This window comes from Amphichorda felina (assembly GCF_050947745.1).
Source record: "Amphichorda felina strain 45539 chromosome Unknown scaffold_6, whole genome shotgun sequence".
Lineage (NCBI taxonomy): Eukaryota > Fungi > Ascomycota > Sordariomycetes > Hypocreales > Bionectriaceae > Amphichorda > Amphichorda felina.
In genome coordinates, this window is record NW_028145044.1 from 2,739,990 (window position 1) to 2,754,757 (window position 14,768).

At 56.7% G+C, this 14,768-nt stretch overlaps 4 protein-coding genes across 4 annotated transcripts; 1 reads left to right on the forward strand and 3 right to left on the reverse strand.

Annotated features, from left to right (window-relative positions):
- Positions 1 to 1,053: 1,053 nt before the first annotated feature.
- Positions 1,054 to 2,850, forward strand: ACO1O0_006717 (Zn(II)2Cys6 transcription factor; the record flags this gene model as incomplete). The annotated part of the gene is made up of 2 exons (XM_083196099.1): positions 1,054 to 1,184; positions 1,251 to 2,850. 2 exons carry the CDS (start codon positions 1,054 to 1,056, stop codon positions 2,848 to 2,850), a joined length of 1,731 nt encoding a protein of 576 aa, XP_083049115.1.
- Positions 2,851 to 3,024: 174 nt separating this feature from the next.
- Positions 3,025 to 5,774, reverse strand: ACO1O0_006718 (transcription factor domain-containing protein; the record flags this gene model as incomplete). The annotated part of the gene is made up of 3 exons (XM_083196100.1): positions 3,025 to 3,221; positions 3,281 to 3,487; positions 3,551 to 5,774. 3 exons carry the CDS (start codon positions 5,772 to 5,774, stop codon positions 3,025 to 3,027), a joined length of 2,628 nt encoding a protein of 875 aa, XP_083049116.1.
- A 601-nt stretch (positions 5,775 to 6,375) lies between these two features.
- Positions 6,376 to 8,147, reverse strand: ACO1O0_006719 (flavin-containing monooxygenase; the record flags this gene model as incomplete). The annotated part of the gene is made up of 2 exons (XM_083196101.1): positions 6,376 to 6,570; positions 6,639 to 8,147. 2 exons carry the CDS (start codon positions 8,145 to 8,147, stop codon positions 6,376 to 6,378), a joined length of 1,704 nt encoding a protein of 567 aa, XP_083049117.1.
- Positions 8,148 to 8,882: 735 nt separating this feature from the next.
- On the reverse strand, positions 8,883 to 10,323 carry ACO1O0_006720 (uncharacterized protein; the record flags this gene model as incomplete). The annotated part of the gene is made up of 3 exons (XM_083196102.1): positions 8,883 to 9,005; positions 9,072 to 10,112; positions 10,318 to 10,323. 3 exons carry the CDS (start codon positions 10,321 to 10,323, stop codon positions 8,883 to 8,885), a joined length of 1,170 nt encoding a protein of 389 aa, XP_083049118.1.
- Between the last annotated feature and the right edge of the window lie 4,445 nt (positions 10,324 to 14,768).

Sequence of the window (14,768 nt, forward strand, 5' to 3'; positions counted from 1 at the left end):
GGCTGGCGGGCGGTTAGAGGGATTGCTATCTGGGGCACGGAGCGAGGCTCGGTGCGTGTGTTGGAGGAGAAAGTCATGGCTGTTTGGGGGGGGGGAGGCCTGCTTGATGGGAAGACGGAGTGGGATCTTTATTAAAAATCAGATTGACACCCAAAGGCGTACGTACTCGTACAGGGGCCATGTCGGGAACGAGCCGGACTGGTGTGAGTGGATGGACTGGGGGTAATCCGCAATACCCGCAATAGCCGTGTTTGTGCTGGGCCTTGTGTGACTTGTAAGTGAGCAATCCTGAGCCGTTCTCGATGTGGATTCAATCATGATTGGCACTTTTGGGGAGTTGGAGGAGTCATAACGGGCCTGGATAATTCCTCCAGCGAACCACGATGCAGGGATGCCGTCTTCTTTCATGCATTCCCGTGCAGTGGACAGCCAGTAGACAGCCAGTGGACAGTCAGTAGACGGCCCGAGACATCGGGAGTCCGTCTTCGGTCTTCGGTGCCACGTGCCGAATCGTCTTCGGCCTTCCGGCGTCGGAAGCAGATCCCTGCCTCTGCCGGGGGATTCTTTAACACGCAATTACGCCCCGTTAATATTTGATACTAATAGAGACTTGCTTCATAACCAGAGGGGATTGGCGATTTTAGCATCATATTGCACACAGGCAGTCTTTTGTGGCCATGATGAACTGGTCGGAAGTATCGCGCAAGACGGTGATCTGTTGTCAGCACTGCTCTATACTGGCCAAGTCGATCGAATTGGACCCTGCCACAAGCTTTGAATGGAGGAAAGCAAATAAAAAGAGTCATCGGCCACGTAATTGGGTAGTACTAGTCCTGCTCTGAAACAAAGGCCGGTAATATTAATAATACCTAGTATGACAACGGCGCCGGGCTACTCCGGCCCCCGGACATGAACCCCAGATGGTCATTCCCCAGATCCGCAATTCCCGCATGTCGCATGTCGCACCGCAACATCCGTCCATGCTACGTACATGCCATCTCAAGCTCACGGCTCACTCTGCACTGAATCCACCTCACTGTCGGGAACAGCGGAATGGACACCCTCGTCGGTGACACCCCCAGGAAGCGTCGCCGGGCCAAAGTCGCCTGCCGTCCATGCCGCGACCGGAAGCGCAAATGCGACGGCCACCAGCCCTGCGGCACTTGCACCCAGTTCGAGTACCAGTGCTACTACTCCGTCTCTCCGCGGAAACATGGCCGTAATACCCCGGACTCTTCCTACGTCGACAGGTCTACCGATGATGAGGACACAACCACGGCCACTCCCGCTGGCCCCAGCACAGCCAGACCCGTCGCCCCTCCTCCCTCCGTGACTCCCGACAAGGCCCAGCACGCCCATATGCAGTCCCTCGAGGCCAACTCGGGAGCGGCCTTTGTCAGGAGACTCGGCCTCAAGATTGACCCCAACAATGCCCCACGCCTGCGCCTGTTTGGGTGGAACACCGGTGAGCGACTCGCTGGGTGTCCTCCTGGAACACCGCGGCCCATCACCAGCATCCTCTCCTATGCTGGCATGAAGAGCCTGGCCCAGAGGTACTTTGAAAAGGTCGGTATTGTATATGGCTTCATCGACCAGCCAACATTCTACGAACGCCTCAGCCAGCGATGGGCTCGTGATGCCGCCCCCGACGACTACGACCAGGTTCTGTGTGGCGTGGCAGCCCTTGGCTTCCATCTCTCACAGCCGTCACCGCCGACCATGGAGCTCGACCTCGTAGAGTCGGCCAAGGTCCTCCTGGAGAAGAACATGCTCCTGTCACCGCCGCCCATCGACACAGTCGCCGGCTGGATCCTGCGGGTGGTCTACCTCCGGACGACCTCGACGCCCCACGTCACCTGGCTGGCGAGCTGCTCCCTGATGCACGTTGTCGAGGCCGCGGGCATTCACCAGGAGGCACCGTCCCAGTCCGTGTTTGACGAGGCAGCCCAGGCCGTCGCCGTCGACGCCCGTCGACGACTATGGGGCATGGCACAGCATCTCAACATATGGGCATCCTTTGACCTCGGCCGCACAAAGATCACCCTCCCCAACGTGACCACCAAGCCCCTCACCCCCAAGCCCGGCGACCACACCTCTGAGCTCCTGGGCCTCATGCCGCTCACCGAGGTCCTGGACCCCAACCAGCCCAGGTCGGCCGAGGACCTCGAGTCAGACCTGTCAACGCTCCTGGACCAGACCTTCGAGGCACCCCCCGTCATCATGGGCCAGATCAACCTCGCGCTGTGCCTCTACCGGCGCCTGCGGTCGCAGAAGTCCGGCGTCATCCACCGCCACATGGACAAGATCCTCTCCCTGTCGCGCAAGGGCCTGCACGCCGCGCGCACCATGGTGGTCGAGTACATCCCCTGGCACCACGCCGTCAACATCCCCTTCCAGGTGGTGTGCCTGCTGCTGGCCGTCGACAGCCGCGCGTCGCTGCCCATGGTGGGCGAGGCGCTGTCGGTCCTGCGCGAGGTGCGCGACCTGTGGAGCAGCGCCGCCATGCACGAGGCCTACGACACGGCGTACCTGCTCGTGCTGCTGCACCAGCGCCGCAAGGACGAGGACGCGCGGCAGCTGAGGGCCGCACTGGACCTGCAGACGTCGACGGCGGCGGCTGCTGGAGCGGTGGTGGGAGGAGGAGGGGGCAAGGTGGGTGCGGCGGCTGCTGCTGGTGCTGCTGCTGGGAGTCTGCAGGCCATGGGGACCGAGTCGGTCGAGACGCTGTGGCTGGACGACCTGTTTACGAATGTGCCCGGGTTGAGGCAGCTGGATCTGGAGCAGTTCTTGGTAGAGGAGACGTTGAACCCGCAGGACTTGGGCACGTTTGGGACGCACTTTGGGGCTTGATGGGGCGAGAGTGGTGTTGGAATAGCCAGTCAGCTATTAATTATTGCATGACGCTGGCATGTTGCACGTTAAATACCATCTTGATGTCTGGTACTAGTAGTGAAGGGGCCATAAACTCCCTGAATCCCTCACGTCCAAACGCCGCGCCAGGATTTACCCTCCTATATACATGGCTCACATGCCGTTGGAAAAGTCAAAGAAGTCGAGATTCTGGTCCCACGACATGAGGGCCGTGTTCATCATATCCATGTCCATGAAGCCAAACATGTCTGCGCCAGCCATGCCGTCCACGGGGGTGGGCACGGAGACGGTGGGCATCACGCTGTCAGCCTTGGGACACAGCTCGTTGCCAGCCGGTTGTGTTTCTGCCGCTGTCAGCTTGTGTTAAAAAATGAAAATGAAATACTGGTATTTTATAGAGAGTGCGTACCCGATGTCTGCGCGTGCGACGACTCGTAGATGGCCTGCAGCAGCTGCAGCGACTTTTCGCACGAGACGCTGACGCTCGAGAGCTCTGTCAGGATCTCCTGGCAGTGGCCCCAGGCTCTCTGGATCTGGCTGTGGTCGAGACACATCCAGACCGACGGGCATGACCGGGCAACGATGAGAACAAGACCCGCCGTGGAGGCATCTTCCTCTGTTAGTATTATCCATTACGATGTCACTCGACACGGGAGAAGCATCAACATACACAGCCCACTCCACCACCACGCCCCGGACTCGGGGGCAAGATACGTCGCGTGCGTCAGGTTGATGAGATCCACCGCTGCCTGGGCGCACGACTTGCCGCACTCGACGCCAAACGACGAGGACAGTATGCTCCTGTTGGTGGACGACGGCGGTGGCGGCTCTGCGCCTTTGCCCCTGTCCCTATCCGCGGCCAGCTGCGAGAGGACCGGCCGGAACAGCATGAGTCGCAGATACAGGAACCTAGGGCCGTTTGTCAGCTTCTTCCTATATACAGAGATCCCCAGCGAGTGGGTTTGAGCAGCATACCGCGACTGCAGGACAATCCGCTGCATGACAAGGCACAGCGCCATATCCTGCGGCAGCGCACGGGGCGACACGCCGTCGTTGACACCCGGCAGCCAGCTCAGCGGCCAGGGAACCGACCTCTCAACCTGCGACAGCTGCGCGTCCAGCTCAATCACCGTGTCCAGGCTGAAGTGGTGGTGGTGGTGGTGGTGCTGCTGCTGCTGTTTCTGGTGGTCACCGCCCCCCTTGCTCTTCCACGGCTGGTACACGCGCACGAGGATCTGCTCCAGCACCTTGGCCAGGCGGATGCTCTCGACGTAGAACTGTATCCTGGTGGGCAGGTCGACGCTCCCCGGCAGCACGAGGATCCCTCCTCCCCCTCCTCCCCCTCCTCCTCCTCCAGCTCCCTCAGGCTCCACCGTGGCCGCGTCGTCGGCGATGGACGGCAGCGGCAGGTTCGGCACAAACGTCGTCATGGTCGGCCGCCCAAAGGTCATGCTGACCAGCATGTCGAGGACGACGCACCCGTACCACGTCCTCAGGCGCATCTCGCGCTCCAGCGTGGTCCTGCCCCCTCCCACTCCCATTGCCCCTCCCCCCTGCTGCTGCTGGCCCTGAGCATGCAACCCCAACCCCTGCGCCATGCGACACGCGATCCCCACCGAGTTCCAGCACCGCCCTGGGTACGGCGTGCTCTGTAGGTACAGCGCCGTGACGAGCAGCGCCTGTATGGCGCCCATGCTGTTGTGCTCCAGCAGGGCGAGGCTGAGGTGCGCCTTGGAGCGCTCGAAGAAGGTGTCGGCGCCCGTCATGCGCTCCTGCGGGGGTAGGTCGGACGAGTAGCACGCCAGTGCGAAGATGCCGTTGAGGGCGCAGTGGAAGACGATGGAGCTGGGCCCCTCGTCCGGGGAGCCGCCGAGGCCGACACCCGGGTATTCGAGGGGGTCGTGGTCGGTGTCCGTGGGGTCCCAGAGGGCGCGGTAGGCTTTGGTGAAGGCTGGGCGGTAGAAGAAGGGGTAGAGGTAGTAGATGCGGCGGAAGTAGACCTCGAGGAGGTGGTCTGCCAGCCGGCGCGGTGGGAGCGCAAAGTTGGTGGTGTAGGAGAGGCCGCAGAGGCCGGATGGCGTGCGGGTGCCTGTGGGCTCTGAGACATAGGGTCGGATCGGGGCCGTGGGGGCACCGGGGGTGTTGCGGTGGATGGTGCCAAAGGTCTCGCGGATAAACGAGGCGGCTGACGAGCCACCGTAGTAGTCGCGGCCACTGGTGCGGGTGGTCGGGGTGTCCCCGGCGACGCCGTCCTCGGACGAGATGACGCCCATGGCGTTGACGGCGCTGTCATCGGGAGCCTGCTGGTCGAAGCGTGGGGATGGGCGAGAGAGAAGATCTGAGCTGTGGTGGGAGGGGGAGAGGCCGCGTGTGGGAGGAGGCGGAGGCGGGGCGAGAGGGAGCTTCCACACGCTGAGGTCGGCTGAGTGGTGGTGCTGGGAGGATGAGGATGCTGGCGAGGGCTTCGCTGGCGCTGGTGTTGCTGTGGGCCGCAGTCGAGGAGGCTGTATGGACATCGGGGGAGGAGGATTGGTGGCAGATGGTTCGCCGTCCTGTTCGTCCAGGCCCATGGTCAAGCCGTCACCTCCGTCTGGCACAGCGCTGGACGTCCCAGAGGGCATACCGAGACCTCCCTCAGAGCACCGCCTCTCGAGCTGGCGGATGCGATCATGCAGGGTCCGGATGTACTCATCGTTGCTGGCGGACCGCGCATTGTCGAGCGAGTAGACACAGTCCTCAAGGCGCAGCGATCGTCGCTGACACCCAGAGCAGATGGGCTTCCCCCCGTCACAGCGAGACTTGCGCTCTCGACAGGGTTCGCAGGCCAGGGGAATCTTGCGCCTGCGCTTGCGACGGACGGCCTCGGGTGGCGCGTTCTTGGGCGTGTCGGCGGATGTCACCATGGCCGTGACGGTTGACTCGCCTCAGTGGTGTCGTGGGAGAGATCAAGCAAGATTCAATGAATGTGGACTTGGACGTGGACTTGGACTGTGGAGTGTGGAGAGAGACCGGGGGCGGAGCATCGGCATTTACAACCAACCGACGCCGGTCACCGTTGCCTCTATACATGTACGGATTACCCTATACATATTGAGCATATGTCAGCATGGCCTGTGGCCCTGTGCATTACAGAGCTGCCACTGAGTAATATCGAAGCCGGTCGCCAAGTGGGAGGATAGATATGCATCCGCGTGTAAAGCTTACATGTACACAAAGACCTCATCTACTGCCGAACAGACACCAACCTACAAGGGGGTAATGACATTTGACAAATGGTGCTATTCCTAGAATGGTGACATCTGAGCTTGGCTAAACTGTAATTCAAATACAGTCAAATAAAATATGGAATAAATGTTCAATTGGAGAGTGTTCTTTAATCACAACCCATCACAAACCATGCGAGAGTCTCCCTATCTTACATTGCAGGCAGCACTATCGGTATCAGGCCAGCTCCATGCCACGATTGCTGACGAAAAAGGCAACATCTTTCGAATCCCCTATATATCACTTGCTCACCGCGCTGATGTGCGAGAGCACCAACGACCGCAGCGACTGTAGACTGCCGGTCAGTGTGCTCACCATCTGCTCCGGGGTGGCTCCGCTCTTCAGATTCCATGCCACGCCGCCCGCCACGATGGCACCAGCGAGTAGGATCGTCCTGAGAATCTTCGAAGGCTTGTTCTTGCGAGTAACACGGCCCTATCGATGTTGACGTTAGCAGGCCATCTCCATCCCCATCCCCGGAAACATGGGCTTCCTTCACTTACACTGTACTCCCAGTCGGCCCACTTGGGGAACAGACACCGGTACCAGAAGTGCGCCTGCGAGTACGGATAACTCATGGCATTCCACCTCTTTCCCCCAGCGGCCGCATCCTGGACATACCAGCTCTGGCACCCGGAGAACCACACCGTCTTCTGCAGATCCCGCTGCAGGCCCTCGACGTACTCCTCCTCGGCCTTGAGCTTCACGTCCGCGACGCTGGCCCGCCCCTCGATGCACGGCCTCAGCACGCGCAGGCCGTAGTTGATGGCGTTCTCGATGGCCATGATGCCCGACGTGTGGCCCGTCGCCGAGTTGGGGCCCTGCATGCAGAAGAAGTTGGGGAACCCGCTCATCGACGTGCAGTTGTACGCCTCGGCCCCTCCAAACGACGCCCAGTGCTCCTGCATGGTCACGCCGCCTCGGCCGACAATGTCGATGCCGCCAAAGTAGTTGTTGGTCACGAAGCCGTTGGCCAGGACGATGACATCGGCCTCGATGAGCCCGCTGGCCGTGCGGATGCCCTCGGGCACCACGTCGAGCGCCCTCTCGTCCGTCAGGGTGATGTTGTCCCGGTTCAGGCACTCGAGGTACCCGGAGTCGAAGATGCGGCGCTTGCAGCCGACCTCAAAGTCCGGGATCAGCTTGTCGTGCCACTTGGCCGGCGCGTGGGAGCGCATGTAGCGCTCGGCGACGGCTCGCTGGCGGTTGCGGAACAGCTGCGCGTACGCCGTCATGGGGAACCCCTGCAGCGACAGCTCGGCCATGAAGAAGACGATGAAGCGCTGGAGGGTCATGGCGCCGGGGGCCTTGAAGAGGGTGCGCAGCCACGGAGGGACCGAGGCGTCGATGGGGTGCATGACCCAGTGCTTGGAGCGCACCAGGTGCGTCGTGTGCTTGGTCTTGTCGACAATGTTGGGGACGATCTGGTTGCCCGTGCAGCCGTTGCCGATGACGATGACCCTCTTGTCCGTGAGGTCGACGTCGTGGTTCCAGCGCGCCGAGTGGAAGATGGGCCCGCGGAACGTCTCTGCCCCCGGGACGTCGAGCTCTCGAGGCGTGACCAGCTGGCCTGTCCCCGAGAAGAGGAACTGCGTCTCGTGCACAAAGGTGGTGTCGGTGGCATCGTCGTGGACCGTCAGGCGCCAGCGCGCAGACTCCTCGATCCACTCGGCGCGCTGGACGCTGCACCGGAAGCGCATACGCTTGAGGAGGTCGTACTTGCGCGCCACCCTCGTCACGTATTTGAGCAGCTCCTCCTGCGTGGGCAAGACGCGGGTCCAGTTAGGGTTGGTCTCGAAGGAGAAGCTGTACAGAGCACTGGGGACGTCGCAGGCCACGCCGGGGTACCTGTTGGCGAACCAGGTCCCGCCGCAGCCCTCATGGCGCTCGAAGATCTGGATGTCGGTGATGCCGTACCAGCGCTGCAGCGTGGCGCCCAGGCCGATGCCTGAGACACCGGCACCGATGCAGGTGAACTGGGAATAACTCGGTGTTGCTGTGCTGGGAGCCATCGTGGTCTGCAGATGATTGGCACTAGAAGTTGAATGCAGGGACTCAAAGCTAGTAATATTCACTGGCTATAGTGATTCATTACCAATGGAGGTTATGAGACATGACTTGATATGCCACTCCGGAACGATCCCGAGGAATCAAGCATGGCCGGCACTTCCGCAGTATCGCCTTATCCGTTGGAGATTTGGAGGCTGGACCCATTGGAGACACGGTGCAACTAAACTCCCCGACTCTCTCTACGCCCGTCGCTGGCCGGGTTGATGCCGTGGCCATTTCAGGGGCGATACAATGCATTGTGCTCGTAGGATGCATAACGTACCCGCAACCCCACGTTTCTCCCCCACACCTTCACAATTGTCCCGAGGGCCAGCCAAGAGTACATGTAGTGACGCGCAGATGCACGTGTTTGCATAAGTTATAATGCAAAGTTGGTCTGGCCATCGCCCAAGCCTACACTGCTGCCATGTTGAACAAGGCTAATCATACCATCTTCCGGTCTTTGGTTGGGTTCAAATGGTCTTTAAGTTTCCTACAGCTTCAGGCGTGAGTTCTAAATTCAGTTGTCCCTTTTCTCATAATCCTCGCCTCTTTGTTAATTCATAGTTTTGGATATCATAGTTATTATAAGCTAAACATGATAGGCTATCCGGCTAAGGAAAATAACTGCTATCTCGAGACTGAGGACTATCCGTCTCAAGCTTGGAAGTCATCTAATACCACGGCCAAGCAACTGACTACTCCTCCTTCTGCAAGTACCCAGTCTTGGAGTCAATCTTCTGGTTCGGCTGGTCGAAGATGACACCGACACTCTCCGTCTGGGCCTGGAACCCCCTGAGGAGCCACTCAGGGCCACCACGCTACTCGAGTTATTAGCACACTGCACAGAACGCAAGTCGAAGAAGCATCAATAATTGGCCACTTACCACCATAGACATATACCGGGCCACGCCAGGAAGATACAGCGTCTGGCCATACCCGCTCTCGATGATGCTGGCCAGCGACTCGCCCACACTATCCGGGTGCACAAGCGGCATCATAAAGTTGGACGTCCGCGTCTCCCCCTTGAACAGCGGCGTCCTGATGAACCCAAACACGCACACCGAGGTGCGCACCCTGGGCGCATCGTGCCGGCAGCGCAGCTCCAGCTGCAGCGCCTCCGTCATGGAGAGCAGCCCGGCCTTGGTGGCCGAGTAGTCGGCCACGCCCGCGGGGGCCAGCACGGAGCTGAGGGAGCTGATGTTGACGATGTGACCGTGGTTGTTCCTGACCATGGCGGGGAGAAACTCCTTGAGGAGGAGGAACGGGGCGATGAGGTTGGTCCGGATAGTGAGCTCAACATCCTGGTAGCTGCCCTCCATGATGGTCCGGCCGCGGCAGAGGCCGGCGTTGTTGACGAGGACGGTCGGGTCACCGACTTGGCGCTTGATGCGGCCGGCCATGTCCTTGAGCTTGGCAGAGTTGCTCAAATCGCATTGGTAGTAGTGGATATTGGATCCAGGCGGCGGCGTCCACGTCAGAGCGATATAGTCCACTGCGACAATGGTGGTCTTGGGGTTCTTCTTGAGGAGGTGTTTGATAACATGCTGGCCGATACCCCCGGCCGCACCCGTCACAAGCACGATCTCCTTGTTGAGATCCCACGTCGGGTCGCGGGTCCAGTTGTTCAGTGTCCATTTGTTAAGAGCTTTGTTCGCCCATATGGCGAGACTGGCTCCGGTTGCGAGATACGCCCCGAGGCGATATGTGCCAGAGTTGGCGGCGACATGGTCGATGACCTGCTGGGTCTGTGGAAGGAGCGTGACGACCTCCTCCAGCGCGTTTCGCAAGGCAGGATGCTCAGTGGCGAATAGGGCGGCGATGGCGGGCGCAATGATTGGGTTGAGGACCGTCTTGGTGATGAAGCGAGCGATGAGGTCAATGGTGACGCCTTCGCGAGAAAAGGAAATCATCTTGGCGTTGAGAATCTTGTCATTTGAGTTAAGACTATAGTCGACTCGTCATTGACTGATACTGGTAACAACGATTCCAAGTTGATTTAGGTTTCACTTTGATCTTTCTTGTGTTAATGCAACCATGCTGATCACCAGTTCATCCCGGTGGCTCTGCACCGACCACCGACCGGAGCCAAAATTTGTCGGGATGATTCCGATAGCATCACCGTTACCCCACAGCCATGTTCGTTTCTCAAGGTTGTAAAGCTGGGGAAGACCGGGGATAAATAATCGCCGACCCCGCATTTTGAACAGTTTCAATAGCCGAGATCTGGAGACGGAGATGGCTATCTGCCCGTTGCTCCGACTAACACGGGACCGTTCCGCATATTCTTTCCCTCGGGTTGTGGACCACCATGGGGTAGGTAAAGGGTAATCGTAGGTTCATATTGTATAATAGAACTAGAGTATCTTTTCTTCAGCAGTAAATATTATAAGCAAAGGTAATTTTAGCGTCCCTTTTACGAATTGTGTACGATGAACATTAACGTGCTACTCTAGCTTAGGGAATACGTTATCGGGTTGTATTAATGTGTTAGTTATAGGATTGAAGGTATTAAATAAAAATGATGACTTCAAAGTTGGGCTGTCTTGTCCAACAACCCATGAATGCCTCTGTCTTTGCCTTGAACCTGGCCAATTCGATCCAACATGTTCTTAGCTCGGTCTAGTAGTTCGCTAGAAGTATCCCTTGTATAGCTCAACCTTCCTGTGCTCTCCATTTGCATGGTAGCGTATCTCTTAACATCATCTGACGTAGCCTTGTGTTATAGAATATGGAGAAGTTGGAAATGTGTGGGCTCAGTCGTAGTACTATGGATAACGGGAAAGGAGCAAATCCTCCCCAATACCCTTCTTCTGGCCATATTACAGGCTGCAGAGATTCTTATATTCATCGCTGATCGGGAATATGAGACTGAGCAGCTCGATGAGCGGTAAAAGTCAACTGATGCAGTCGATCCGGCCTCCATCAACCTATAAGCCATTCTGATCAGCCCGCCCGTCTTATGAGAGATAATCCTCTTCGGTGGGACATGTGAGCGTGCCCCTCCAGAACAGGTCCATGGCTTGGCCACGATGGAAGCAGAGAATTTCTGTACTGAAATGGCGTAGATACATGTACCGTAGATTTTTAGCCCATATATAAATTGTTGTAAGGGCACCCACAAACCCCAACCCACCACACATGTAGGCAGGATGGAGGTCTTTCCTCACACACACACGCCTACACACACAGAGGTCTATCCACACATTCGTTCCACATTGACCGTGCCGACCTCATCACATAAATCATCTGCCTTGGGACGCTATTAACCGGCCCATGGGTTCAATCTGGCATGGCTATGGGTGCTTCCTCCCGTATAACATTATAATTGAGCGCCATCGTGGCGGTGCGGCTTGTCTTGGTGTTGCTAGGCGTCGTAACGAACTGTTTGTTGCTGACTCTAATGTCATCATTTGGCTGGTTTCATCAGATACCTTTTTCACGTGAATGCCATGGGGATGATCACCAACTATATAATGTCCCTTGAAGTATCCTGTACTAAAATTTGGCACATGTTGGCTGCCCCGTGACCTGTTAGGAGTTTCACAAGGTGGAGGGAGGAGTGCCGGAGGGTGGTATATCCTGAAAGCTATTGGTCCTTGCATGTATCGGCCGATGCGATATCGGACGATCTTTTAACTGTGTTGCCGTAGGTGGTTGGGCAGTGGGCATCGCAGACTGAGACTATCAAACCAACGTACTGGACATGGCAGCCAGCCAACTTGTACTCTGTACTGATCTGTACATGGGACGAATAAACTAGCATTGGGGCTGGCCCGTCCGTGCATACAAATCCACTGCCGCCGGCTCCCACCCGCTCCTGTCAGCCAATATGATAGGTACGTGGTATGTGGATGGAGGCCAACCTGCATACTACGCCGCGGCAGAAATGCAAATACTAACCGTGTTCGGAACGGTTCATGGTATAACATGCGGTGTTGAATGGGCCTCGCCATGATTAATAGCTCCATGTGGTATTTTAATAAATCTGGTGGCGCATTAAGATCCTTTGGGCTGCCACGCCCTCAGGGATGAGGTTGCTGCAGATTACCACTGTCCTGTCAACTCGAGCGCAAGAACGGTGTGGGTTACTTGTCTCATCTCAGGCGGCGATTCCAGAGGTATCCAACTCCGGCGCCGATGCCGCAAGCTCTTCAACCCCCTTTTTTTTTTTGGAAACACCGTCTGTCCCACGCTGATGAAGAGTGATCCGCCGAAGGTTTGGGTAGACTAAATAATGGCCGTCGTAGTTGGGATATCTTCCATGCGAAAGACTGTTTGCACAGCAACTATAGGCTGCTACCATCCTACGCCGATACCCACGCCGACAAGAGCCTGGTAGCCAATCCACTGTGCGGTCGTGGTGTTCGTGTTGAAGAGCATCAGTAAATCACCACCCACCGAAGCTAATATGGTACCGAGAATCATGAATGGCAAATGGCCTATGGCAGTCACGAGCCCACCAGCAATCGTCGCACCACAATATTCCCGATTAGCATAGGTAAATTGCGCTTCCCTGATTCGAATGCACTGATGTCCTGTACCGCCTGGAACCATATGGGAACGCAGTAGACGGAAACGAAAAAAAAAAAACCAGCGCCGAGGCAAGACTGGTAAATGGCGTAGGACTAGATGGTGCGGTTCTGGATGATGCATGGCGGGACAGTGGCATTATCTTGAGCGCGCCACCGGATTATAACAAGAACAAGAAGTAATAGGCCAAATAGAACAAAAAGTGCGATGATGGTGCCGCTCTTCCACTCATATTGAACACCGCCTAATTTCGACGAAAGCTGTATACAGACCACGGCAGGTATAAAGACAATAGTGCCAAGTGGATTGCAATGTTTGATCTTGCTAAAGATGGTCTAGAAGGCCGCGGAATAAAAATGCAGCGACGAAAAAAGGTCACTGCGCCAATGGGGAAGTTGATATCCAAACACTATCTCCACGTCTTTTAAGGGAGTTAGAAGCGCGGTTGAGCTGGTAGAAAACGGGGTTCAAGTCACTACTCGCCAGCTTGTCCATGAAACGCCGCCGAGGGGAGGTCCAGCTAAGGCTGTAACACCATACGTGCGACCAGTAATGACGCTAAATACGGTTTAGATAGGTATTCCAGTAAAGGATGAAGCGTAACCGGGCTAGAAGCTCATGTAAATAACGGGCGGTTTTCGAGTGGTACGCTATGGGTCATTATGAGATGGGATGCCGGATAGAAGACCAGCATTGTCACAGCCGGCAATGGCCCGTCCTCATATCAGGGCGATTGAATTAGGTACCGCACCGCAAATAGCGCTCCCAACCTCGAAAACGAGGAGAGCTATCAAAAAGGCCCATTTGATGCTGAAAACTGTGTGGAATTTGCCGAGGAGGTTGCGAGGCAGCCCTCGTGAGAAGATAAGCTGGGGAATCTTGTCGCCAGTTCAAAGTTATAGCAGAGTCGGCGGGAGGTTCTATCGCCAAACATTCAGCTCCCGTACCACCTGACATCCTGTAAGCTGTAAAATTCGGAATTAATCGAGGGAATGGCCGTGGCAATGATGGAAAAGCTATTATCAGGAGAGGAGGGATTTGGTCAGCCAGCCCAACTTATATATGAGGTAGTGAATGGGACTCCAAGACTGAAGGCTACTCATTCGAGGGATATGAAGAAAATAGTCAAACATATGGCAGCAGTTAGTAGGGCTAGCTTCCGCCCATTTGGATATTCATTGGCATCATGGTCATCGTGGGAGGAGTGGGCAGTTGAACCCATGACGGTGGATAGCGAGGGGGCTGATGGGTTGTGAATGCTGGACAAGGTGTGATGGAGGATGAGATGAGAGATCTACGTGGGACCGTCAGATGGCTAGTATTTGCTGAGAATTGAGAAATCAACTAGCCTCTTCGTAGACTCACTTTTGAGGACAGTAGGAGTTGAAATTTGGATTTCTCAGTGGTTGCAGAGTTTTCGAGCCTCCGTGCGCGACGCGTCGACATTCACGCTTTCACAGGCTCCTGAGAGGCTCAAGGGCTAAGTCTTAGGAGTCTGAGACAAGGGTCGTGGTTCATGAGACAGAGGGCAAGAACCACCAACCGGCAAACAAACGTGCCCCTAATACGGAAAGAGCGATGTCATGGCGACTTTCGAAGTTCAGAGGGAAGGATCGTGGGAGTGTCGACTGCTAATTGGTTCGCTTGCATCTCAGCAATCTGTACTCCGCACAAATGTATAAGTACTCGGTCAGTACTTCGTATGCGGTGGCTATTTACGGGCCCCCAATATGGCTTGAAACAATGATGCAGCACCGGAGGTGATGCCGGTAGTAGAATGATGTATTATGACCAGGAGCTGGTATTTCTACCTGGAGTCTGCCACCCCCAATGCGTCTTGAAGCTAAACGCTTCCAACTTCCACTGGGATTGAAAAAACGATGATCGAAGCAGTATTGAGCGACATCCTGACTCGGGCAAAAGCCTTCCACGGCTCGGGCATCGGCCATATCAGCAATGGCCAACCCATCATTCTTCTGGTCGCCGGCCTCCTTGCTACCGCCATATACATCTTTAGATGCGCGCAGGCCTGGTTTTCTCCCCCCAACGGG